Source organism: Tauraco erythrolophus, chromosome 12, assembly GCF_009769465.1.
Source record: "Tauraco erythrolophus isolate bTauEry1 chromosome 12, bTauEry1.pri, whole genome shotgun sequence".
NCBI lineage: Eukaryota > Metazoa > Chordata > Aves > Musophagiformes > Musophagidae > Tauraco > Tauraco erythrolophus.
The window spans coordinates 16,076,836-16,102,002 of NC_141476.1; the positions used below are offsets into that span (position 1 = coordinate 16,076,836).

At 40.5% G+C, this 25,167-nt stretch overlaps 1 protein-coding gene across 1 annotated transcript; it reads left to right on the plus strand.

Moving 5' to 3' along the window:
- On the plus strand, positions 1 to 25,167 carry TKT (transketolase). Its single transcript, XM_086618817.1, has 14 exons — positions 1 to 152; positions 5,417 to 5,534; positions 7,059 to 7,172; positions 7,840 to 7,937; positions 9,601 to 9,792; positions 10,573 to 10,691; positions 12,423 to 12,616; positions 13,227 to 13,391; positions 14,660 to 14,816; positions 18,151 to 18,281; positions 19,627 to 19,710; positions 19,876 to 19,969; positions 21,663 to 21,785; positions 24,863 to 25,167. The coding sequence occupies exons 1-14, from the start codon at positions 46 to 48 to the stop codon at positions 25,048 to 25,050; spliced, it is 1,884 nt and encodes a 627-aa protein (XP_086474943.1). The 5' UTR covers positions 1 to 45; the 3' UTR covers positions 25,051 to 25,167.

A 25,167-nucleotide genomic window follows, 5' to 3' on the forward strand; every position in this document is an offset into this window, starting at 1 on the left:
GCCACCCGAGCCCCGCTGCCGCCGCGGCCCTGCTGCTTCGCCCCCATGGAGGATTACCACAAACCCGATCAGCAGACGCTGCAGGCCCTGAAGGACACGGCCAACCGGCTCCGCATCAGCTCCATCAAGGCCACGACCGCGGCCGGCTCCGGGTGAGTGAGGCAGGCGGGCTGCGCCCCAGCCCTGGCCGCGGACCGGCCCCGCCGTGGCGAGCCGCGCTCCCACATCGCGCGTCCGTTCGGCGGAGAGGCCGAGGCGGGGCGGCGCTGAGAAGGGCTGTGCCGAGCTCCCTCAGCCCGTTACGCGCTGCCTGGGGCGCACTGGTGCCTCCCGAGGGCAGGGCCGCCCGCCTTCGCTCTCTGCCCGTCGTGCGGAGCGCCGAGCGGCGGCGATGCTGGGGGCCCGCCCGCGCCGGCCGCGGCGGCACGTGCGCTGCGCGGGATGAGGAGCCCGAGCGCGGCGTGTGGGAGAGGGATGGCGCTTCGGGGGTTACGGCCGAGTCCCCGGCACCCTCTCGACCCCCGCCCCGAGGCTCTCTGGCACGTCGGGGTCTTGGCGTGAAGCTGCTGGTCGTGGAGGTGGTACATGTAGAAATGGCGGCCGTGGCCGAGGTGCGGGGCTCCCGCGGCCAAAGGCCGCCTGGCCCGGCCCGGGGCCGGCAGCCGCCCCGCCGCGGGCCACGTCGGCTGTTGTGGCTGCCGAGAGAGGCCGGGAATGCTAAGTTGATGCAGGGCTGAAAACCAAAGAATTTGTGCCTGAGGCACAAGCGGTTTCTTTTTCATTTCGTGCCCGTCAGTTGGAACTAATTCTGCACAGAATTTCAAGTGAGCCCAAGTGGGATTATCTGTGAAATGCCCGCGGTCTCAAATGGGCAGTTTATTCAGGCCTCTGGGCAGGATTTAGTGCAGGCTCTGATGTGTGCAGATTCCAGGGTTATCCTTCCTTTGATCGTGCTTTACCTATGGAAAAAAATCTCTGCAAACAATCTGCTTTTACTCATGTAAAATTAAAGCCACTTTTTCACCTCGAATGATACATTTGAGTGCCTCCATGTAGAATGCTGGCCTTTTTTTTTTTTTAATATATCCTATGTTGTTGCAATTTCCTCCTTTGAAGCTCTTTGAAACTGGCTGTAGTGTTTAAAAAAAAAAAGAAAAAAGAAGGAATCCTTTGGATCTGAGGTTTGCGTGGAGAAAGGTGGTGAATAAATTTTTTTAAAGCTGCTGCTTTGAATTGCCTTACACTTTCCACCCTGTGCCTGGCATGGGCTACTCACGTGGCTCTTTCTCAAAGCATACAGAAACTGAACTTTACTCGCTCCTTCTGCATGCAGCAAATGAAAGTGATGATTTGGTTCTTCCTGTAATATGGAGTGTTGGGACGTGGGCAACCTCTCAGCTGGCCCTGAGAGTGGGTTTTTACAAAGTCATGGCTTGTTTGGTCTAGTCTGGAGAGAGAACTATAGGATACCTAGCGATTGCTCTTTTAATTCTTGTTTTGTTTCAAAGCTACAACGTACAGGCAGTATTACACAAGCCTATGTGAGCTTCTAGTGTGTATTTTAAACAGACCACAGAGGTATATGCTATCTGTTGTCTTAAGTTATTTCTCGGTTTTGTCTGATGTGCTGTTAAAGAATAAGGATCCTGCTACAGCCTTTGCTTCTCTTCTGTGGTCCATGAAATTCAGTCGTAAAAGCGTTCTCCCCATACTGATGAGGAAACAGTAAAAATAGTTTTACTCAAGCTTTTTATTCCTGGTTCATGGATGCTACAATACTGAGTACTTCTTGCACAAAGGCATTTCATTAGTCACTAGGTTATCCTAGCACTAGAGTTGTGTGGAGTCTGAAATTATTACACAACCTGATAATGAGCAGATTATGAAAGATGGGCTCTGGAGGGAAGATTCTGTTAACAAGTCATATATTTTGTAAATTAATAAGATGTGGTTACAAATGTGGTCATGTAGTAATACGCCTAAAAGAAAAAGACATTCAGAGCTGTTGCAGTGTTAGGCAAATCACATACATTTCTAAAACAGCTATACATTATGAATGTGTTTTCCAAAACCCGAATGAGACAGTAAGCTTTGCTTAGAGTGCTGATATACACTAGGAATGCAGGAAGATGTTTAAATGCAAGTTAAATAGAAGCTTATGGTTAGTAAAAAAAATTGTCATACTTGCATTGACTTTGTTAAGGAAATTTGTGTTTGTTAAAGGTGTAGTTTGTAAAACTAAAGGAAATACTTGCAATAAAAGCACTTCAAACAGAGTAGGACCTGCCTACTTCTGTCAAGGAAGTAATTTCTCTAAGTTGTGGCATATATTGCAACACAAGTGGTTCTGTGATTCATCGCACCATTTCTTGCAGTCTTTACTTGTACTGGCTTTTGATAAAGTACATACAGCCTTTGTCTGGACAAGAGCTTAAAGATCAGGTATTCTCATCCTGAAGATGGTCAAGCATAGAACTTCGAGTACTTTACCAGCTGTAGGGGAAAAATTCAGTGAACTGGAAAAAAAAGCTCTGCTTAAAACGCCTTAGGTAGAGAAAAATTTGATGAAGTTAGTTGTAAAGATTGAACACACTTGCTTTTGGGTGTGGAAGGAGTTTTTCTTTCAGATAAGTAGTGCAGACGTTTTCATCAAAACTGGGACAATCTCTTTTGTAGCTACTGATAAATTTCTGCAGTTTTGAAACAGTGCCTGCCTTCCTAGAATTGAATGGTTAAATTCTTAAAAGTGGAAGTTGCAAGAGTTTCTTAAGAGGCAGTTAAGTTGCATAACATGTGGTACGATCACTTGTTGCAGATTATTTTATCCTTCAATTTTTTAGCTTTTGTCTTTCATTTAACATTCCACCACTATTCTCGTTAGTTGAAACATGTAGATGCATGTAGATGGTGCTAATATAAATTGATGTAGAGTAATAAAAAAACCCCACAAAGCTACCTTGCAGTAATTATTTTACTCTTGATTGGCGTGGATCCAGGATTTCAGTGTTCTATACGTACTTTGGTTTGATTTTTTACTGAAGGGCTACACTTCAAAGTTAAGGCAGTTCTTCAGTAGAAGCTGTCTGGTAGAGAAGCATCTTAATCAGACCACCACAAAGTTCTAGATTTTGTTCAGTCAGGAAAAAAATGTGGAAGATTTTGAGAGAATAGTGGCAGTGACTTGCTGTGGGTTTTTTTATCCTCTTGTATAAGAACTCCAAATGCACTTTGCTAGGCTAAGGAGGAGTTTTTTAACAGAACTTATTAGAAAAGCATGAGTTAATAGAAGACCAGCAGAGATAGTTAAGATGGCTGTATTTAAAGACAATTGTGTGGTTGATTTTTAGAATCTAGTATCTGATATGTAGTTAAATTGTGGTTAATTTCTGTTAGTAAGAAGTCATTTAATTAACTTGTAATTTTAACAAGATTTTTTTTTTCTTTACAATTTTAAGGTAATTTATTAAATTTTTCTACCTTTTTTTTTTTTATTTCCACACGCTACCATTTTAGGTTGTTTAAAACTTTTTTTACCAAGACCAGGAGTTCATAGAAGTATGGTTAAGTATAAAGTTAATAAAATTAAAGGAATGAAAGCTTTTAAACAAGCATGTGAGGCTTATTGATTAACTCAAATACATAAGTATTTACTAATATGTTTGAACCATGGTTAAAAGCTAATTTCTCTTGGTTCTCTGTGTGTGAGTACTTACTAAGGGATGGACACTAACCGTAATTTGTATTTTGCTAGTGTTTTGCATGTTTTTATTCTCTTATTACAGCACTGTTGGGGATGTTGGGAGGGAAGGTTTATTACTACCAGAAGAACATCTTCTGATTAAAGTTCTAGTGAAAGTGTTGTCTAATCCTAACATGCATGGTAAATGTACATGCGGGAAAATAAATGAAATGTGACACTTTCATAGTAAATTTGTCCTGTTTTACAAGTAGGGTCACTTATTTTAAGAGTATCATGTTAAAGATGAAAAATAAACATTGCTAGAAGAGAAAGTAAGATGAGACTGCAGGTTACTTTCAAAGTTGTTGTGGGTTTTTGCAGCCATAACCTTCTTACTGTTCATCATTCACTTTTCTGTACATCAGTAGCAACTACTGATGTCAAGAATGGTCCTGTTTACACTAGTAAAACCTGAAAAATGCTATTTTCTGTACTGAATAAAAGTTTTTAAAGAGCCTCCTTACCCCTTTTCAAGCTTTACCGCAAGTGAAAAGCCAAGGCTCATGCACTCAAGTGGTCAAGTAGTACCATCCCTTCAAGGTGCATAAGAACTACAGTGATGATTATTTAAATTACAGTAATATGGATAAATAAAAGTAATTATATGCCGTTCTATTACACTTCAAATTGAATATATACCTTGTATTGGAATAACTCAATATTTGCCACTTTGAAATAACCCTCTTCGTGTAACTTTATATTCAGTTGTTGGTCCTACACGGTATAGTTGCTTCTGAAATGGGCCTGTGTGTTTCTAAGGCCCATTTCTATAGCTGAAGTATTAATTTGTGCTGCTGTTGAAAATTGTGCCAAAAGTTGTCCCAGGTAGTTCAGCGGGAGAGACTATCCCAGATACTTATGAACATTTGATAAAACCAACTAGTTCAGTATTTCAGACTGGTACAGATGTAAATGTAGAAAATGTTGGTTCCTCTCTTAGCCAAAGATAAAGCAAATTAGCACTTTACTATGTGTATCTGGGTGTTTACTGGAGACAGTAAATTTCTGTGCCCGGATTCAGTAGAAGATTAAATGCAACAATTGTATTATTTAATGCCCTCTTTAGAAATCAGAATTCTAGTTCTATCATCTCTGACAGTAAAATAAATATTTTTTTTTAGATGGTACTCATGTTATACAGTTCTGAATGTTCCAGAACTTTCTGCAAAAGTTAATCTTGTGTTGCCAATCCCTGCCTGTGCAATGAGGCATGAACAAGTCATGATGCCATGCTTTTAATTCCTTCACTCAGTGAGTGATTAAAGTACTCTGGAAAGCTGTGTCTGTTTCCTCTGCATCAGTGTAAATTTCTGCTGTCAGATAAATCAGTAGAGTATGATTTCAGGGACAGGGTCATACAACTACTTGTGCTTCGCAGTCACGGATTAGGGTGGTGTTCCCTGGCATGAAGAAGAGCAGAGAGCTCTGAAAGATATGTCTGTGAGCTGTCACCAGGGTCTGTCTGCTAACATCCACTTTAACGAGATAAGAAGGCTCCCTTTGTCTCAAAAGTACAACTAATTGGCATTGGGGTAATGGTAGATGGGATGGGTTATCAAAAACACTTTAAGACTGTGTATTTTAATGCTAGGGGACTGGTAAAGTGATATTTTAAAGATACAGTCTTGAGCAAACAGTAATGAAAAGTGGTAATCTTGGGTCTGTCTTGACTTGTAGCCACCCTACATCATGTTGCAGTGCAGCAGAGATTATGTCTGTGCTGTTTTTCCATACCATGAGGTACAAAGTGCAAGATCCTAGAAACGCCAGCAACGACCGGTTTGTTCTTTCAAAGGTAAAATAATGACTGTTATGTTACACTGTTGCACTCTGCTAGTAAAGAGCTGTCTGTCTGTAAATTATGCTTGCATCTACACAGAAGTCTCATTGGAAATATTTGAGAGCTTTGAATTTGTTTACTTGAGAAAGACAAATAAATTTAAGTTGTAGCATAACTCAAAAATAATTAAAAACTGTCTATATAATGTGTCTAAGTCTTAACTTCACTATGTTAAGTTGTTCTAATATTAAATAATAAATGTTATTGTATTGTCTATAAAATCTGTCAAGAAATATTAATGTCTGTTTTATTTTGGCATAACCAATTTTGTAACAAGTAAGTCTTGGTTAGCTTTTGTGCTCTGCTTGTTAAACGCAGCCACGCTGTTATGCCTGCAGTCACGTCACAATGTGCATTAGTTACTGTCAGCTTTTCAGGGAGTGTTATACGAAGTAGTTATGGTAGATTAGTGGGTACTTAGCATGCCTACTGTGCCAGTGTGGTATTAAAATCAGTACTACTTCTGAAGCCACTGTGGTTCAGAAAACACATAAAACCACAATCTGGACTGGCCATTGGCATTTCCATCCCCTTTATCATGGTGCCCTTGCAAATGACAGCGACACTTTGATCATTTGACATAAGGGCAGTCGAGGGGCCTTCAGTAAACATAATGATGTAAAAAATGGCAGATGAAGTACTCCAGTGAGGCAGGTTCCATCTTTGAGTCAGAGTTCCTCATATGGTGGCTTACAACAGTGCTGTGTAGCTGTTGGTGTATGTCCTTGTACTGGATATAACTGTTGCCACTTCTGATTGCCATTCCAAAGTGAACAATTGGATGACGAGCAAGTAGCTAATGCTGAGGTGGTGAAGCAGTAAGAGAGAGTTGCTGCTTCACGGTTTTGCTGATTAATCAGGATTTCCGCCCAGAGCTGCTAAATGGCTTTAAACCTCTGCATGCTTTTTGACTCCTAATGACTCCATGGGTGGAATATGACTGGACCTGTCCGCAGAGATCTGCATCTATAAAGCTTAAAATTCTGCCTGTTGTCACTCACTGCATCTTTCCTTGAATGCGTATGCATTGAAAAAGTTCTAATGGGATAACGCTTGCGCATCCATTTGCTTACTGGTCTAGTGAACAGCACTCTGTTCTTGAAACTGATACCTAAGCAAATGGAATCAATTTATTTGGATACTAAAACTACTTTTTGGAATTGGACCTGCGTGACTGAGAGACACCTTCTTATTCTTCCATGTTAATTTTCTCGAGGACGTCCTAAATGGCCCTTGAGAGTGCTGCATTTTTTCCGTCTTAACTGTAGTCAGCTATCTGAGGTGCTCTGAGCAGGGGCATGGGGGGCTTGGAAACAAGCATAGGTGTGACTCTTGTGTTGTAAAAGTGTTTTATAACTTGATCCCTTTTTAATAGACATAAGAACCTGATTCCAGGGTTAGTCAGCTTTGTAGAATTTTGCCTTGATACCCAGATGTTGTGAAACTTGTGCTTTGCTTAAATTTTATGTTTCTTTCTAGGGTCATGCAGCACCAATTTTATATTCTGTTTGGGCAGAGGCTGGCTTTCTACAAGAAGCAGAGTTACTGAACTTGAGGAAAATTGATTCTGTCTTAGAAGGACACCCAGTACCAGTGAGTGCTCATAACCTTTGACATAAGATGGTGTTTTCTGTGAAACAAGAGGTGTATGTATTTTGCGGGAATTCTTGGTTGCCAGCTACAGTACAGGAAAGATGAAGACCTAAAAGAAGGATGATGATATTTATGGCTTCACAACTGAATCAGTGTCTGTGTTTGAATGAACATGCAAAAATGACCTTTGTTGTTGTAGTCAAGTTCCACTACAGTCCTGTATGTCAATATTTTCCATTTAAAAAAGGTTTATATAAAGTTCCAGCATGGCTTTTCTCATCCTTTAAGAAGGATGTATTTGAGGTATTTAAAGAGTTTATATCCAATTTGATCACCTCGTTGGTCTTTCTATTCCTGCTAGTTGTTTCAATTGATTCTTTTTTACAAAAAGTCATCAATTCTTAACTGTTGCCATCCAAGGCATAGCTGAGAAATTCCTGGGCCATAGGTATCATTCTCAGAGAGCCTAGTTAAGCTTCTGACACTGATCGTCGAGGTACATGCATTGCAGGGAAAGAAGGGGAACAGGGCAAGATTTGGAGGGACTTGCACTATATCGTTACGGCTGAGACACTGAATTTTGATGTATGTTGAACCATCTCCTGGCACTGGAATTTAGTTCCTCTGTTTCTTAACTGTAAAATAATTGCTGTCTTTCTATTCTCAGAGACAGGCATTCACTGATGTGGCTACTGGATCCCTGGGTCAGGGTCTTGGTGCTGCGTGTGGAATGGCATACACTGGCAAATTCTTCGACAGAGCCAGGTAATTTCATCATTGTGTTTCATGATTATAGGCATTCGATGGGAATATTTTGTGAAAATAAATTATATTCTTATCTCAGTCAGGAAGAAAACCCCACCTCCTATTCTCCATTCACAAATCTAATTTTAAATCCAGGTTTTAAATTATAGATTGTTAGCCTGGTAATTACAAAGCCGTTGCCAATGGAACTACAAAGGACTTAAAGATTAGCAAGAATTAGTGCATATGTGTTCCTTTTGTAACCTGACGGCATTGCAAGGTGATGCTCCTGAACTGAGAAGACAGTAAGTTGTTGGAGCAGCCTTCAACTTCCAGAGAGTAATTGATAGCCATTTTGAGACTGGTATGTGTGCCCTTAGAAGGAAGACACAAACTAGAGATGCGTTGGTTCAAAGTCAGATGACAAATAATGGAGAACGTTAGGTAAGAAATGGTTATGGTCAATAATAGCACCATTGAATCATAAAGTAGGGCTTCAAAATGTTATCAGAAAGGCACTTGACTCCACAGAGACAAAAATGACTGCTTCTGCCATTTGTTTGGTGGACAAGAAAAGTAGATGTCTAAAGGCAAATCTGTATGAAGAGGAAAATAGCCTGATGTAGTTGATGTATTTTATGTGACAGTTCTAGTACATTCGAGCATGGGCTGCCCAGTTAATGTGTCCTACACTTCACTAGCTTGAAATCATTTCTGTGAAAGATGACTTGCTGAGTTTAATTGAGTTTAGCAGATGGTACGTGTGGAAAAAATCTAACCAGTGCTTACATGACAGAAAAAAAAAAAGGTGGTCCTGCATGCAGTGCTGGGGAGCAGCTTATGTAGAAGGAGTTCAGATTTGGCTGAAGCCTGGTGGGATTCAGATCAAAAGTCTGTTATAGCTTAATGTCTAGTAAAACAAAAATTGCTAGCAGCCATATTGATTACTTGGTTTTAAAGTTATATATTCGAAGGCTAATTTACTATTATTTTTTTAAAAAAAATTAATAGATAATAAACATTTATAAAGTTTTATCATCAAAAAAAAGAGAGTGATAATAAAAGAAAAAACACAGTGGCTCAATTCAACAGAGATCAGGGGGTGCTCCTGCTCGCTGAGTTTTACCTAAATAAAAACTTAAGTATTTGGAGAAGTAGCCTACAAAGTCTTATCATGCTGCTTATCTTTTTCCTGAATTCTGAATTTGGTTATGCAACACGCTGTAATCTGTAGTTGAGTTCATCCTCAATTCATAGTTTCCTGAAATTAGATTATCGGTCATCCTTCCAGGGAATATACGGTAGGAATGAGGAAGCAGACAGTAACCTTTCGTGCGTTGTTCGTGATCTTGCTGAGTCACCGTGACAGTGTTTAACGGGCCTGTTTGTTCAAGCCTTGCAGTAGGAGGCTTAAGACCTGATTTTTTTTGAGACAAAGGTTTGAAAAGGAGTACAGTATTTCTCATCTTATTTTTTTCACATGTAACAGCTCAAAAGTATTTTGATTTAATTTGTCTGAGGTTACATAAGGTTATCTGAGATGAATGCATTGAGCAAAGGGAGTTGAGTTGGGGACAGAAGAAACAGTGAACTCTCACTGTGAATTGTTAGAGGGGTTTTGCTTTTGATTTAATTGTGCTTACACATCAAACTTAATTATTTTTTTTTTAATTTCTTCTTCTAGCTATCGAGTGTATTGTCTGCTTGGGGATGGAGAGTTATCTGAAGGCTCTGTTTGGGAGGCAATGGCCTTTGCTGGGTTTTACAAGCTTGATAATCTCGTTGCTATATTTGATGTTAACCGCCTTGGACAAAGTGACCCTGCCCCTCTGCAGCATCATGTTGAAATTTACCAGAAACGCTGTGAAGCCTTTGGGTATGTGATTGGAAGAAGTTCAGTACAGTCTCTCATTTGAAACTGTATGTTTTATTTACTTTTCAGAATTTTTCAAATGAGCTTTCAGCTCTAAAGGATACGACTGCCAAGAAAGACGGTCTTTGATAATGCCTGATAGCCGTCGTCTTTATTGGTTCAGCAGCAATATTAAAAGTGGCAGAATTTTTTGTTTAGAGGAAACATGAAAGGACTGCTTACTCAGATGAATGTTAGAGGATCTTAAAGAATTTTTTTTCGCATTAAATACAGATTTCATAACTTTTTGTGACCAAAAGTACTGTCGTAGCAAGTAGACCAGAAAAAAGGGCATGGAAAGCGTTACTCATAAGAGAATTTGTTGTGTGTTGGCTTTCATTTTGTTCAGAAATGTATATTTCTACATAGGTGCAAAAATCCGTGATAAAAAGCTGTCAGATACAATAGCAGTCATGTGAATTATGATGGAGCATTTTTAATCAACTTTCATTGTTAGTTTTTTAATTTATGTCTGAAGAAATGTAGGATAACTTAGTTATCTGTGGGCTGTGAATTTTGCTAGTAGCTGTTAATCCCTCTGTGATTCATTTTGCGTTACAAAAAGGGGACTATGATATTTTATGGTCTCAAACCAATGCTAGTTCATGTTTCTGGCATACTTTGGGTCTCTTAAAAAGACACTGCGTTGGAATGAGGTTAGTATTTGTTATTGTTATGGCTAACTACCAGAGAGTGTCACATGCTAAAACCCTTTAGAAACGGTTGATCTGTTTGTGTTCTTAGCTGGCACGCTATCATCGTTGATGGACACAGTGTGGAGGAGCTTTGCAAAGCCTTTGGCCAGGCCAAACATCAGCCAACAGCTATCATTGCAAAGACTTTTAAAGGCAGAGGCATATCAGGTAATAAAACATCTACTGCTTTGCATACACGTGTATGTAATGATATGTACCTAGTGCTGCAACAGAGGTGCAATCATCAAAACATATAGAAGTTTAACATTTCATACGTTAGAAAAAGGTTGGTATCCTGTCAGCTTTTTAACTCGATTGTGCTAGCATACAACCTGAAAACTCAGAATTTCACCCTATTATTTTTTTTCCTTTGTTGCCTTTTCTTATGAAGGACATTAGATTAACACTTTGTTGGAAGCAGGCAAAGATGTAGCTCTTAGTTCTTCACATTATCCAGCCAGGTGCGCTTCCATGTTGACTGGGCTTTTACAGATCCCCCGTTGCAGAGTAGGATTTCCTCTGCTGTCAGCTGTACTTGAGTTGTTACTCTTTAAAAAGTTTCCTTGTCTGGAAGATGGTCAGGGGCAAGGGGGAATGTTGGACCATGACTTGGTCTTGAAAATTGCCCTAGCAAAAGAGGGCAACCTTCTTGGATAGCTCTTGATCCCCAGACTCACACAGACTACTCTGAGACAGGGAAGAGAGCAACTTTGTCACAGAAGCTCCATGCTCCCTGTGTTGCAGGTGACCAGGTCGGCTTCTTACCAGCCAGGCAGTGTAGGTGCATAGAAAACAAAGAGCCATGCTGCATTTGCAGTTTTGACAAAGCCGCATGAGATGTGGTGCATAAGCCACGTGATCATATTGCAGGTTATTTCATATGATCTGATGTGTAATTCATTGAGATACAGAATGCCGTAGGCCATAGAAATTATTTTGTAGGTTAGCAGCTATTTGAATTTTGGAGTTCATGGTGCCTCCAAGATCCTTTTGTAGTTTTCATGTGATGTGAAACTTACCTAGATGTCATCGTCTAGGGGACAGATATGTACCTACACATTTGAGCAATGGCATGCAGAAAGTCTTTCCAACTCTTTATGCTTCTCAACAGCATTAGTGCTAAGAAAGTGGGTTTTGTTCTTGCAAGTGAGATGTGTGCTGTCTACTGAGCATTGTATCCATAGAATGGAGTAAATGCATATTCCGTGTGTCAGAGGTTGCCATGATTCTGTTCAGCTACAGCTTTTGGTAGCACTCTGTGAATTTGTCTTTCTGACCAGATAAATACTAATAACAGAAACGAATGTCTTCATGCCTTTTCATTGAGTACGCAAGCAAAACTCATTATTCTTAGTGATTTACTCAGTGAAAAGCCACATATCAGCCAGCGAGATAATTTTGCTGTTAGTTCGGGTGCACAAAGATAAGAGTCATCAGAAGCTATCAAAGTAAAGCTGTAAAACTTCAGATATTGTTTAAATTGGAGAGCTTGGTTAACTGTTGTTTGAAACTGAGCCGAGTTTGTTAGTTTAGGCTTAACTGTTGAAATTTCATGTTAACTGTTCACACCGATTTACTGTTTACTTCTTGCAGCACTTACGGGCCAGGTCTTTTAGGTGCCAATTTACAAACGATTTCAGTAGAAGATACTGGAATTTCATCTCTAGTTTAAAATATATGGAATTTGACTATTTTTCGTATGTATTTAAACATGTGTCTCTTAATGCAATTGAATACTAATGCGATTGTTTACAGTGGGAATAATAAGGAAGTTCTTCCTTGGAAGACTATACTAGACTGTCATACTCTGCTATGCTTTTATCTGGGTAAAATTTGCAGCTAAAAACTTAAATTTTTTTTTATATTTTTCTTATTTGTAATGTAATTTTAAATATACAGGTGTTGAAGATAAGGAAAGCTGGCATGGAAAGCCCCTTCCAAAAAACATGGCTGAACAAGTCATTCAGGAAATAGATGACAAAATCCAAAATAAGAAAAAGCTTTCTCCAGCCCTTCCAGAAGAAGATGCACCTGTAGTAAATATTAGAAATATTAAGATGCCGTCTCCACCAACTTACAAAGTGGGAGAAAAGGTACTCCTTTCCTTTTTCACTGTTTCAGATATATTCAAAGTGTGAGACTGTTTAATGGGGGGCAAGAGGGTTTGTGTTATCCCTTGCCACAATTTCAACTATCCACCTCTTCTCTGCTATTTTGAGTATCCTGATAAACACTCACCTCTGTTGTGTGACACACAGACACTCAACTCACTGGGTATTGAAAGTATATTTTAAAACATAAAGACCGAAATCACTCTTCTTCATTTCGTGATCATTATCAATTATCCAAACTATTTTATATGTATTTAAAATTAAAGAAACTCCATGAGGTTCAATGGATATCTATGATTGGAAAGCAAGGTTTTCAAAATTTCCTAGCTGGATTGGTAGGGACCTGCTGATTTCAGCACAGATGTTGGTCCTGATGTTTTACTGTGGTTTTCTTTTTTTTTTTTTGTTTACTCTTCTGTGTGTCACTATTCTCATCTCGTGATACTGCTGACACTTCAAATGTTTTTGGTTGTGTTTTGGTGTGGTTTTTTTAATTGTGTGTACATGCACTCATGGAAAAACAAGAAAATGGGAAAAAAGGCTTCTAGAAACAGAAAGTTATAACAGTACTGCTGTATTTTTCTTTTCCTAGTGGGCTACACGCAAAGCTTACGGTGTTGCACTTGCAAAACTAGGCCATGCTAATGATCGAGTGATTGCTTTGGATGGAGACACAAAGAACTCTACCTTCTCAGAGCTTTTTAAGAAAGAACATCCCAGTCGCTACATCGAATGCTACATTGCTGAACAGAACATGGTAACTGGTCTCTTGGTTTTATGAAGTACTAGTATTACACAGCAGGATCTGAGACTATTCAGTCCGAGTTTCAGAGTGGGGTTTTAATATTTGCTTTTCACATGTGTATTCATGGCTATGTAGTTTGACTTGCTCGCTTCTTAGGGAAAAAAACAGGCTATAGCAAAAGCTTACCAATATAATACAACAGGAGTGCTTCTAGTCATTCTTTCCTAAATCCCCCTCTTTTTATCTTTTTATTTATGTGGTCATATTGTCTGCCTTTCAGCAGAACACAAGGAGGTGGCAACTTGTAAACAACAGCAATACTTTCCACAATGTGATTTGAAGAGATTTAACTCTGAAAGGACTTTTTAGGGTGGGTTTTTTTTTTTCTTCACAGGAAATAGAATGTCACAACATGACAGTGAGTTCTATGTGAGACTGGGCTAGAAAGATGAGGACAGAGGAACAGTTAAATTTAGCCTGATGGCATTTGTACAGAAAGGACTGAAATAATTTGGTAACTCATCTGTTTGAGTCTTCAGTTGCCACCTGTATGGGTTCACAGAAGCAAATGAAATTAAAGACACAAATTCTGGCAGAAATTGGGTTTTGTCTTTAATGATTTATAACCAAAGAACCCATGGACTGTCTCTTGCAAGCTTTTTGGTGGAGCAGTTTCATGATCTCGAGTCAGGCATTTTGGATTTAGATCAGCTTAGGAGAAATGCCATGAAGGTCTGCCGTGGAGAGGAGACCCATTTTTGTGTAAAACAAATATAAGGGGTAATTGTAGCAGTAAACAATTCAAGGACCTTGTTCTAATTCCCATCTTGCTGAAGGAGGGCCCTTTTAGTAAACATCAGTCCAAATAACACAGGTAAATCCATTCCCACTTAGTAATGATAATTTTTGACTGCTGAAGATAGTAAAATCATGTCCTTTGGACTGAAAGTGTAAGCCTTTGACGAGGGGGATAAGTCTTAAAACTGTGAATGGCTGCTTGGAGCAGATGAAGGAAAGAAGCTGCTAGTAAGGATCAACAATAACAGCCAGCAGTTGAGGCAAGGGGCAAGAGGAGATCCTGGAGGATAGATACTGGGAGAGTGAGTTGCCTCCTTTCTTTTTTGGAAAAGCCAACAAGTAGGAGCAGGACTGGACAGAGATTTTTAATCTCTATTCAGAGCTTCTTGCTGAAGTTTTACGGTAGTGAGTCCCACAGATGATCTCTTGGAAAAATCGATAAATGAAGAATTCACTGTTCTGTACAATCTCCCTCTTTTCAGGTGAGCGTTGCAGTTGGTTGTGCCACTCGTGACAGAACTGTTGCTTTTGCCAGCACCTTTGCTACCTTCTTCACACGGGCGTTTGACCAGATCCGTATGGCTGCCATCTCTGAGAGTAACATCAATCTCTGTGGGTCACACTGCGGTGTTTCTATTGGTAAGGGTAGCCTTGGCTTATTTCATTTAGTGATAAGTGTCTAGCAGTCAAACTGATAATGCTTTGTGGAGACAAGCAGTAATACAGCTGTGATGGTGGAACTGGCACCACTGATAGGAAGAAGTCATATTTGCAATTCATTTTTATCAGACACATTGTATTTGGAAAGAACGAGAAAGATTTCAACCCTTCATCAGCTTACCCGTGTTTTTTCTCTTTTATCAGTTCGTCCTGCTAAAAAAAGGACTTTTCCCTATATATAAGTCTTTCTGCTCTACAAGTATAGAGCGACATAAAGGGATTGGATTGAAAGTGAGGAGCTTAGGTTCCTTTCCATCTTTGCAATTGACATCCTCTGTGATGAGAATAGTCATGTGCTTATTGTACCTTTGTACCCAGTCACTGAAATGAGAAACTAATGATATTTGTTCTTGCACAGATGCTCTTGTCCACCAATCTCAAAAACACTTTACAAGGGATCAATGTTTTTGGTTTATTATGCCTTTGAAGATCACTGATTTGAAATAATTGCTTCAACTTATCTCAGTGTTTCTTACCGCTGGAGCAGTTAATGTGTTAATTAAAAAAACCCGAAACCTCAAAGTACTAAGGAACTGTGAAGCTGTTACATAATTCAGGAAATTGGCAATACCTTCTCCGGTTTTTGCTCTCATCATAACTGTGTGGTACATGTCAGATCATATTGGGGTTTGATTTTGGTTTCAGGGAGGAAGAGAGTTTTGGTTTTTTTATTGAAATGCATAGACATCACTCATGAAAACAGGACCAGACTTGCATACCAAGAAGGAACATGCCAGTACACATTCATGCTTGAAAAACTTCTAGGTATTTATAAGGGAAAAGGAAGAGTGGGAAAGCTGATGGAGGTAGTAAATTAAGGCTCTCTGCATACATCAGTTTCTCAGTTGATGTAATAGTTTTGGCTAGCAGTATGGTTTGGAGGAGGGTTGGCTTTTTTTGTTTAAAGCAGAATAGTTAGTTTGACCAGTAATATTGGTAAAGCTTTAAAGATTTAAAGATGCTTCATAAATGTGTGTAGTCTTGTCCAGAGCCTCAAGCTTAACTCGCAGCGGTATAGAGTATGCTTTAGTAGCAGAGACTGTAAGGAGAGTACATCAGATTATGGCTCGTCTATGTCATTAAGGGAGGGATTCTGTTACAAGCCTCTTTTCTTTTTAAAATCAGTCCTCCCACCTCATCCTGGTCTAGTTCAATCCAGCTTAAGTCTTTTAGCAGACAGCAAAGGGTGTTGGTGCAAAAGCCAATTAGCTTTGGTCTTTGCTCATTTAAGAAGATAAAACTCATTTGGCTTACCTGAATTGTCTCCTAGAACTACACTTCAAAGTTTCAGTTTCCAGCACCTGAAATGTTTTGCTGGGAGCTGTGCTTGTGAAGTGCATACTTAAATTGATAAAGTTGTTTGAGTTGCAAATCTGATTCAGGCCTCAACTCTGATTTTCAAAAAAGAATTCAAGCCCAAAGTTTTGCAACTGAGTTACACCAGAAAGTAATTCAGAGAAATCCTTTAGCAGTTAGAAAACTCAATTTTAAATGGAAGGGTATGAATTAAGTATACTGTCTGTTAGAACTTTGGGCCTGCATGGAATTCAGAATCCTAACTGGACCTGTGGTGAAAATCGAAGTTTTATGTGTGCAGTTCTAGGTAGACCTGGGCTTCTGCTACAGTGAAATTTGGACCCATTAAATTTGTGAGAAATAACTATCACAATGACCTTCTGAACTTTACTAAGTTCACTCCTAGACCAATAGCTGCTGATGGACCAAAGCATCTAATGAAGCATTAAATATGTTATCAAAGTCATAAGAGAATAATGGAAAATTTATATTTTCCAAGCTGAACATATAGGGAAAGAAATCATAGTGTACATGTGTGAAAAATAGATCAGTTGTTTAGACAACCAGTTTTATATTCTAGACATTTGCTACTGTTCGTATTAAGCACTCACTTTTTTTTGTTAAGCTATAAATCTAGATTTTGCAGATGTAATTGAAAATCACTCTCTCTTAATCTGTGTTGCTCTAAACCCACGTAAATCAGGATTTTTGCAAAGACGCACTTGGGGCCAAACTCAGTGCTAGTCTGTAAATTACTAGTATGAACTGTGAATGCTGGTATTGTTGGCACCACAGTGGCAAAAGCAGGACAAGCAAGAGTACTCTTGTTACATTGGATAAGATTCTGATTCAAGTACCTGTTAATTTTGTTCTTCATAATTTCACTTTTCTTCTGCCCACTGAGATCCCGCTCATTCAGTCAGAGTGCACACAGGTGTAGAAACTGATGTTGAATTTTTTTCATGTCATGACTGAACGCCAAGATGCACTCTTGTCCTGGTTCATGCTTACTTTGTTAGTAATGTATAGTGGCAGAGTTCAGTGATTGATTTCTTTAACATGTTTAAAGTTCTTCAGAGTTTTGTGCTGCTCTTATGAAAATACTCTGCTCCTTCCTTGGAAACTCGTCCTTCTTGAGTAACAGGTAGTGGGTGCATGTGGGAAGGCTTACTGCCCTGCTCCTGCTCTGCAGGCTGTGACACGACTGGATTCAGAACTCTTTGCATGGTTGGTTTGGAACAGGGCCGTTCCCAAAGCACCATTATATAAGGTCGTTGGGGGCGGGGGGTGTAAAATTGTGGCATCCAGCACACGTTCTGACTAACTTTTATGGATCTGCAGTTTACGCCATAAGGCACTTGAGTTGTTAAATTAACAGCACAGATACACTATTGCTCTTTTAAAAGACTTTTTATAGTATTGAAAAATACATACCCTTCATTTAATCTTGAAGTGAGCCTAAGAATTTAAAAGTAGTTGTACCAAGTGCACTCTCCATTTCCGATGGAACACATGCAATTCTCCATTCATGTTTCCAGCAGTTTAAATCTAGAGGAAGACTATTGACAAGTATAAATTTTGCTTGTGCAACCTCAGTGCCTGTAAATCTGAGGATGCTCAGATGTCTTGTGACCCCCTTTCTGTATCTGTACCCTTCCTACTTTGGTTGTCTTCCTTTTATGTTGTTTTATTGTTATACTTTATTTTCTACTTTTTCTTTTAACCTCAGTTCTCTTTCTTTTTAGTCTCTTTCTGTCTTATTTACTGATTAGATGGTTCCAAGTTTAAGGAGAAGATGATTCTTTTCTCAAGCAGGTAGACTTGCATGTCCTGTGTGTGCCTGATTTTATAAATAATTTTTTCTTTTTTCTGGTTTACGTTGAAACTCACTGCTATATTGAGAGATTGTCAAGAATGTGCTCTTAACCCTTTTGTAACCCTGGTTTAATTCTTTTAGGCGAGGATGGGCCATCTCAGATGGGACTGGAGGATCTGTGCATGTTCCGGGCTGTTCCCAATGCCACTGTGTTTTACCCTAGTGATGCTGTAGCCACTGAAAAAGCAGTGGAAATAGCCGCTAACACCAAGGTTTGCATCACAGTATTTCTGAGCTGGAGGATAATTTTATTTTTTTTCCCCCTTCTTTTGTTGCTTTTGGCATGTTTCATACATGTCTCTACCCACATAAATTCTTTCAGAGGCTCCAGTGTGGCAGTGGGATGTTTTCTTTGCATGGAAAGGTTGCAGACATTCTGTCCAGGCTAGTGCAGAATGAACAGTCTGGAATGTTGTGGGCCAGATTTGGAGAGATGTAAATGATTACACAGCGACTGCAGTTTGGGTCTGAATTGGCTCAGAAATAAGGGCAAGTGTAAGTCTCTTGTTGGGCTTCAGCAAACTTAGAGAAAATACACTCCTAGTGTGATAACTCTGGGATCAAAATTGAAGCTGGATATGGAAAGATAAATTTATCGCGATGATCAAGATATACGTGAAAGCTCAGGAGTCAGCTCCTCTAGTAGTCTAAGACATGCTGCATCTTTCGGACATGCTGAGAGCTGGTGCTTATGCTAGTTGACAGTCTCACTGGTCATATTTTGCTCCTCTGTTGCCAATGAGGGATTGCAGTTAAATTGGACTGTGGCTGAAGAAGACTAAGACTTCCCTTGTGGCTGTGGCAGTTTCTGACCTCTCTTACCTTCAGCTAATTTGACACAGTCATGGTGAAACATCGTTGGTAGCATTGGGTCAGATCGTCTCCTTGATTGGTACTTCTTTTGGCTGCCATGGGAATTTACCTTGAGAAAGGAGAAAATAATCTGAAAAGTTTTAATCTTGTAGTAGTACAACTTTTAAGTGAAAGTGTGGAAATTTGGTGTGTAACAAATGTGACGAGTGGTTTTTGAAAAAAAGGTTGGAGGGAGAAAGGGAAAGAATTGTAAGGTAGCGTGAGGGACAGAGTAGATTTAAGTACTGGTTTGTTACTCCTTTTGGAAGGGCATCTGAACATTAACTGATGGAAAGCATTTTTCCTTGCTTTCAGCTGAGCATTTCTTCTTTTGCTTTAAAGTCACGAGAGTAAAATTGGCACATATACAGCCAAGTTCTAAGATTCTAATTAACCCGAGTAGGATTCTCCATTTCCACAAAAGAGAAATAAAGATCTTGGAATCAGAAAAAAAATTGTAAGTTATCAGTGCACTCTAAGAAGTAGTTAACTGTATTGTCATGTCTGAAACAACCAGCTGTTGAAAAAGGACTGATGGGATCTGGGGAGTGGGGAGGCATAGGAAAGTTTACTTAGTAGAACCAGAGGTAACATAGAAGGGTGAAAAACTAAACCAACAGAAAAAGTTGTTTTGCTGTATTTTTTTCATAGGGTTTGTAAACCTTTCTGGTTTTGTAACTTATAACATGTTTACTTTGGAAACAGGGCATTTGTTTCATACGAACTAGTCGTCCTGAAAATCCTGTCATTTACAACAACAATGAGGACTTCCATATTGGACAGGCAAAGGTAAATATTGCCCAGATAAATAGAATCAGAAAAAATATGCAAAAGCCCCTTTCCCTCTAAAGCATTCCAATGCCAAAGATTTGATCTTTTTAATAAAATCTCCAGAAACATTAGAAGTATCAATAAGACTCATTGCTAAAAATACATGGAAACGTTTTCTTGCAGGTGATTGTGAAGAGTAAGGATGACCAAGTGACTGTGATTGGAGCAGGAGTCACTCTGCATGAGGCTCTGGCTGCAGCAGAGCAGCTGAGAAAAGGTAATCAGATTATGGAGTGGGTTTTTTTTCCTTTTCCATCATTTAGCACAGCAAAGAAATCAATACCACTCAGCCTAACTGCTCACCCTTTGTACTGGTAAACATTAATTAAAATCTTGCAAACAGCTGATCACCTGTTAAGCTGATACAGTGCAACATAGTATGCGTCTGCCAATCTTGGCTAGTTGAGTAGGTTTTAGTTAGCTTAGCAGCTTTAGTAGCCATGAAAATTGCCAAACTGATCAGACCAAAGTCTCCTTGGAACTGCTAATCTGTCTGAAAGTGCCCTGCAGGCAGAATCTTAGATGCAATGTGTAAGAAGCAGGAGTTATCCTTCCTTGGCGTATTTTCACGGGGGGCTAGGTGGGATACCAGCACAACAGAATGCAATCAAGCTGGGGCCAGTTGAAATACAGCCTGTCAGCTGAGCCACAGCAACTGCGTGCGCTCTTACACAGTGCTGTTGATGTGCAGTGCCTCTGTGTAGGTATGATTCACTGCTTACTTGCCTGTTTGAATGAATGAATGTATCAACTTTTAACTGGCATCGGTGGCAGTAATTCTATGATAGTGCTCAAACGCACTGATGTTTCACAGCAAAGATAAAAATGCTTCAATGAAATAAGAAGAGAAAGAAAGCATGAAAAATCCATCTGTGAGTCAGTAGCCTGCACCCAGCAAGAGATTACAAATAATAAGAGATAATACAATTAATGCTGCCTGTGGGTTATGAGTAGCATTGTATGCTGTATCTAGGTGGACAGATAATTCGTCATGATGTTAAGTCATCAGACTTAGGATATTTTGAAAGTTGTATTTTCAGAACTATTGTTCTTTTTCGGCATTTACCATGCTTTGCGATGCTCGACCGATCTCGAATCGTGAATACCAGCTATGGAGAGGTAATCCCTTAGTGTAGAGGGCAGTGTCTAATACCTAAAATATTTTGGCCACTAAAGAGCCTTCAGTCACAAAACAGTCAACATAAGGCTTCTTTATGTATGAAGAGAGTCGATTCAGTGTTCAGCTAGCCAAGATCAGACAAAACCTCATGTAATCTGCTGTTCTTTATAAACAATCGCCATTTGTGTATAGCTTTAATAAGCAATCTGGGCCTGCCTTGTGGTGACAGGACAAATTCTGGTTTTGATGCCAACCTTCAGGGCGCCACGATCAGGGCTGGGGCAGTTCAAACAGGCATACCTGATAGGTGGGCAGCCTGCTATGAAGAATTCAGAATGCCTACAGACCGAAGAAGCAGGAGGAAATTGTGCTTGACTTGACAATAAAGTTAAAGGTAAAATAAAGGTCGGGGAAAAAATTGTGATTGACCGTCTGAATAACAAGGATGACTAGATTCTGCTCTGACCTGTGGGAAGGCCAGTTAGATTACTGTTTTGCCAATGGGCACTCCTAGTGACCTTAAGTCACTTATCCAAGGCTTTTCTGCCTCAAGTTTTGTCTGTGGAATGGATGGATATTACTATCTCACAAGGTGCATGAAGAAAGAACACATACAAAAATCAGGGTTGGTTGGGTTATGTGGTAGACAAGCTATAGGTGCAGATACCTGGGAGTTAGCATAGACAGTTTTCATAATGGCTCTAAAAGATCGCGGGGTCTGCCTTTACCGCTTCTGTTGTCTTGCATTCTCCAAATTCCTGTTGCAAATCGTTTCATTCTATTTCTGCAGAAAAAATCTTCATCCGTGTGATTGATCCCTTCACTATAAAGCCCCTGGATAAGAAAACAATACTTGAAAATGCAAGAGCGACCAAAGGCAGAATCATTACTGTTGAGGACCATTACTATGAAGGTGAGCTGGGTCCAGCATGTCACAGCCCACACAGTTGTTCCCTGGGGGTTGGAAGCTCACAGCTTCTCCTGACCCGAGAGAGAAGTATGGGACCTGTTGCTGTCATTCAGTTAAAGCAAAAGAGAGGTTTTAGCCTTTTTCATTGCTGTTATAAGATGACACTGAGGGTTGAAAGTTTCCTGAGATAATGGTTTAAGCAGAGCTGCCTTTCTGATTAACTTAGCCTTTTGTGCCTTTCTGTATGCTTTGTCCAAATGGAGTCTTGATTCATTTGTTCTCAGTGAGACTGTAAATTCGTGCTGTGGTGCAGTGATTTTGCACTAAATGGTCTCAGAACGGCCTTACAGCAGCTGCTCTACAGTTTGTTAAATTGCAAGACAGACCATTGCTGCGCAGGTTTCTTAAGTTTTCCCTGTGTCCAAAATATTGATTGTAGGTTACTTGAAATCAGATGGTTTTGGCAGTTTTTGCACTCACTCTGCGTTAAATTCCTTTCCCTTTCTTCTTCACTGCTGTAAAAGAGCAGATCAGGGCCTGTGAAGAGCCAGAGCACTTTATATCCTCACTGGACTCTTTTTTGCTCTTTCATTTCACCTGGTTACAGGCCGTTTCAGAATCTGTTGCTGATATGGTAGTGTTCTTAAGCTAGGGTAAAAAGTGATGCATGCAAGAAGGAATTTCTAAGATGATTCCAAAGTAAATCTTAAGGTAAAAGGCTTCTTAGGAGAATCAGAGTAGTCTCTGTAAGACTCCTCCAGCTTCTGTGCCAGGATTTTGTTCAGAATCATTTAGGTTGGAAAAGACTCTTAAAATCACCAAGTCTAGCTGTTAACTTAGCACTACCAAGTCCACCACTAAATCTTGTCCTTAAGCACCACATCTACACGTCTTTTAAAAACCTTCAGGAATGGTGACTCAACCACTTCCCTGGGCAGCCTGTTCCAATGCTTGATAAACCTTCTGGTGAAGAAATTTTTAACAATATCCAATCTAATTGTTCCCTGGTGCAACTTGAGACTGTTTACTCTCATTCTATCACTTATTACTTGGGACAGGAGAAGGACACCCACTTTGTTACAGCCTCCTTTCGGGTAGTTGTAGGGAGCAATAAGGTCTCCCCTCAGCCTCCTTTTCTCCAGGCTGAACAACCCCAGTTCCCTCAGCCGCTTCCCTCAGACTTGTGCTCCAGACCCTACACCAGCTTTGTTGCTCTTCTTTGTACGCACTCAATCACCTCAATGTCTTTCTTGTAGTGAGGGGCCTAAAACTGAACGTGGTATTTGAGGTGCAGCCTCATCAGTGCTAAGCAGAGGGGCGACCATCACTTCCCTCGTCCTGCTGGCCACACTGCCAGCTCATATTCAGGCAGCTCTTGACCAACATTACCAGATCCTTTTCTGCTGAGCAGCTTTCCGGCCACTCTTCCCCAAGGCTGTAGCGTTGCATGGGGTTGTTGTGACCCAAGCGCAGGACCTGGCACTGAGCTTTGTTGAAATTCATACAATTGGCCTCAGCTCATCAGTCCAGCCCGTCTAGATCCCTCTGTAGAGCCTTTCTACCCACAAGCAGATCAACACTCCTCCTGCCCAACTTGGTGTCACCTGCAAACTTACTGAGGGTGCACTCGATCCCCTCATCCAGATCATTGACAAAGGTATTAAACACAACTGGCCCCAGTACGGAGCCCAGGGGAACTCCACTTGTGACCAGCTGCCAACTGGAGTTAACTGCACAGTCTGCTGCTGCTTGCTCTCTGACATGTCTTGTTTGCACAGGTTTTCAGGGGCTTGCCTGTGCAAACGTGTCCTGTGAAAATGAGACCATACACAAACAGAGCAGCTGTTGGGAATTGCCTGTCCGGCTTGCTCCTTTTGAGGGGAGCTGGAGAAATCAGAGAGGCAGCTGTGACCTATGGCATTAGTAGATATTGTAGATATTGTAGATATCTACTAATAGACATAGTAGACATTACGAGACTATTATTCTACTTCAAGGTGAAGCATCACTCTTGTCAGATACCTGAGGTGATCTGGTATTATCATAAGTGCTGGTTACCCTGTACTTTTGTTCCAGACTATGGATGGTGGTAGCATCACTGAGCCTCATCATTTTCTAGCTTATCTTTCAACTCTGGACAGATATTTTACATGCAGATTTGCAAGATGGCAAAATCTTGCAAATCTTGCATCACGCCAGAGCGTGATGAACATGTGATTTACACTGGCACAGCTTGCTTTGTGTGATGCAATCAAGGAAGGTCAAGTGTACACGCTTCACAAGCCTGAAAGCATTGCAAGCCCACATCAGGCTGATCTTACCGGCTGCATCCATGGAGATGCCTCTGGCTGGAGGCTGTTTGACTGGTTAAATCACACCGTGCCTGGAGGTGTGAAAAGCCCTGTGTTCCTGTATACACCCTAACTGAAATGCAGCGTCAAGGTCTCTCTTCTACCAGGTCTCGGAGCATATGCTCTTGATGCTAGTCATGTGTTTTCTTCTTCCCTGGCACTCCTGCTTCCAGTGTCTCTCTTGCTGCCCCATTGTGTCGTTTGTCCCTGTGACTGGTAGTGATTCAGTCTGAGCTGGGCTCTAAGCAAAAGCTGTGAATATATTACATAACTCAGAGAGGTGCCTAGCGGCATGTACAGGTGTTGTGAAAAGATGGAGCTGTTAAATGCTGTCAGGGTTGGTGGGAATTAAGACTTTCAGCGCATTAAGTACATTTGTAAATACTCCTCAATCTAAATATATTTTTAAACCTGGCTCTCGGTGGCTGATGCTGAAGTGGTGAGGGCTTCCTGACAGCTCTGTGCCCTTTAGAGGTCTGTGTTTCTTACTGCCAATTTTTAAGTACTTCAGAAGTGTCAGGCTGGTTGTCCTCAGAATGCCTTTGAAACAGAGAATTCTTTCAATTTCATAAATGGGTAACTCAGACATGTGTTGTGATTGATGTTTCTCATAAGCATGTGAATTGAGGATTTAACTCGCACGGACCTTTGGATCAGGTATACGTGCAATCTGTATGTTGCCTGTTGAAGCATACATATGTATGTCATGTTCGACTTCTTTTTTCACAGGTGGCATTGGAGAAGCAGTGTGTGCTGCAGTAGTGGGTGAGCCTGGCATCACGGTCAATCGCTTGGCTGTATCTCATGTACCGCGCAGTGGGAAGTCAGCTGAGCTCCTGAAGATGTTTGGCATTGATAAAGATGCCATTGTGCAAGCGGTTAAGGTGGGAGTGTCCAAATCAAGAAACGCGGAGTAGTTTGAAGCATCTTGTGCTGTGTTACAGAAAAACAGTGTTCACAGAAGTACTGTAAGTTTAAGGCAGGCAAAGGTGCTTTATGTAGAGAGTTCTAATAAAAATACCAGCTTAAAAAAC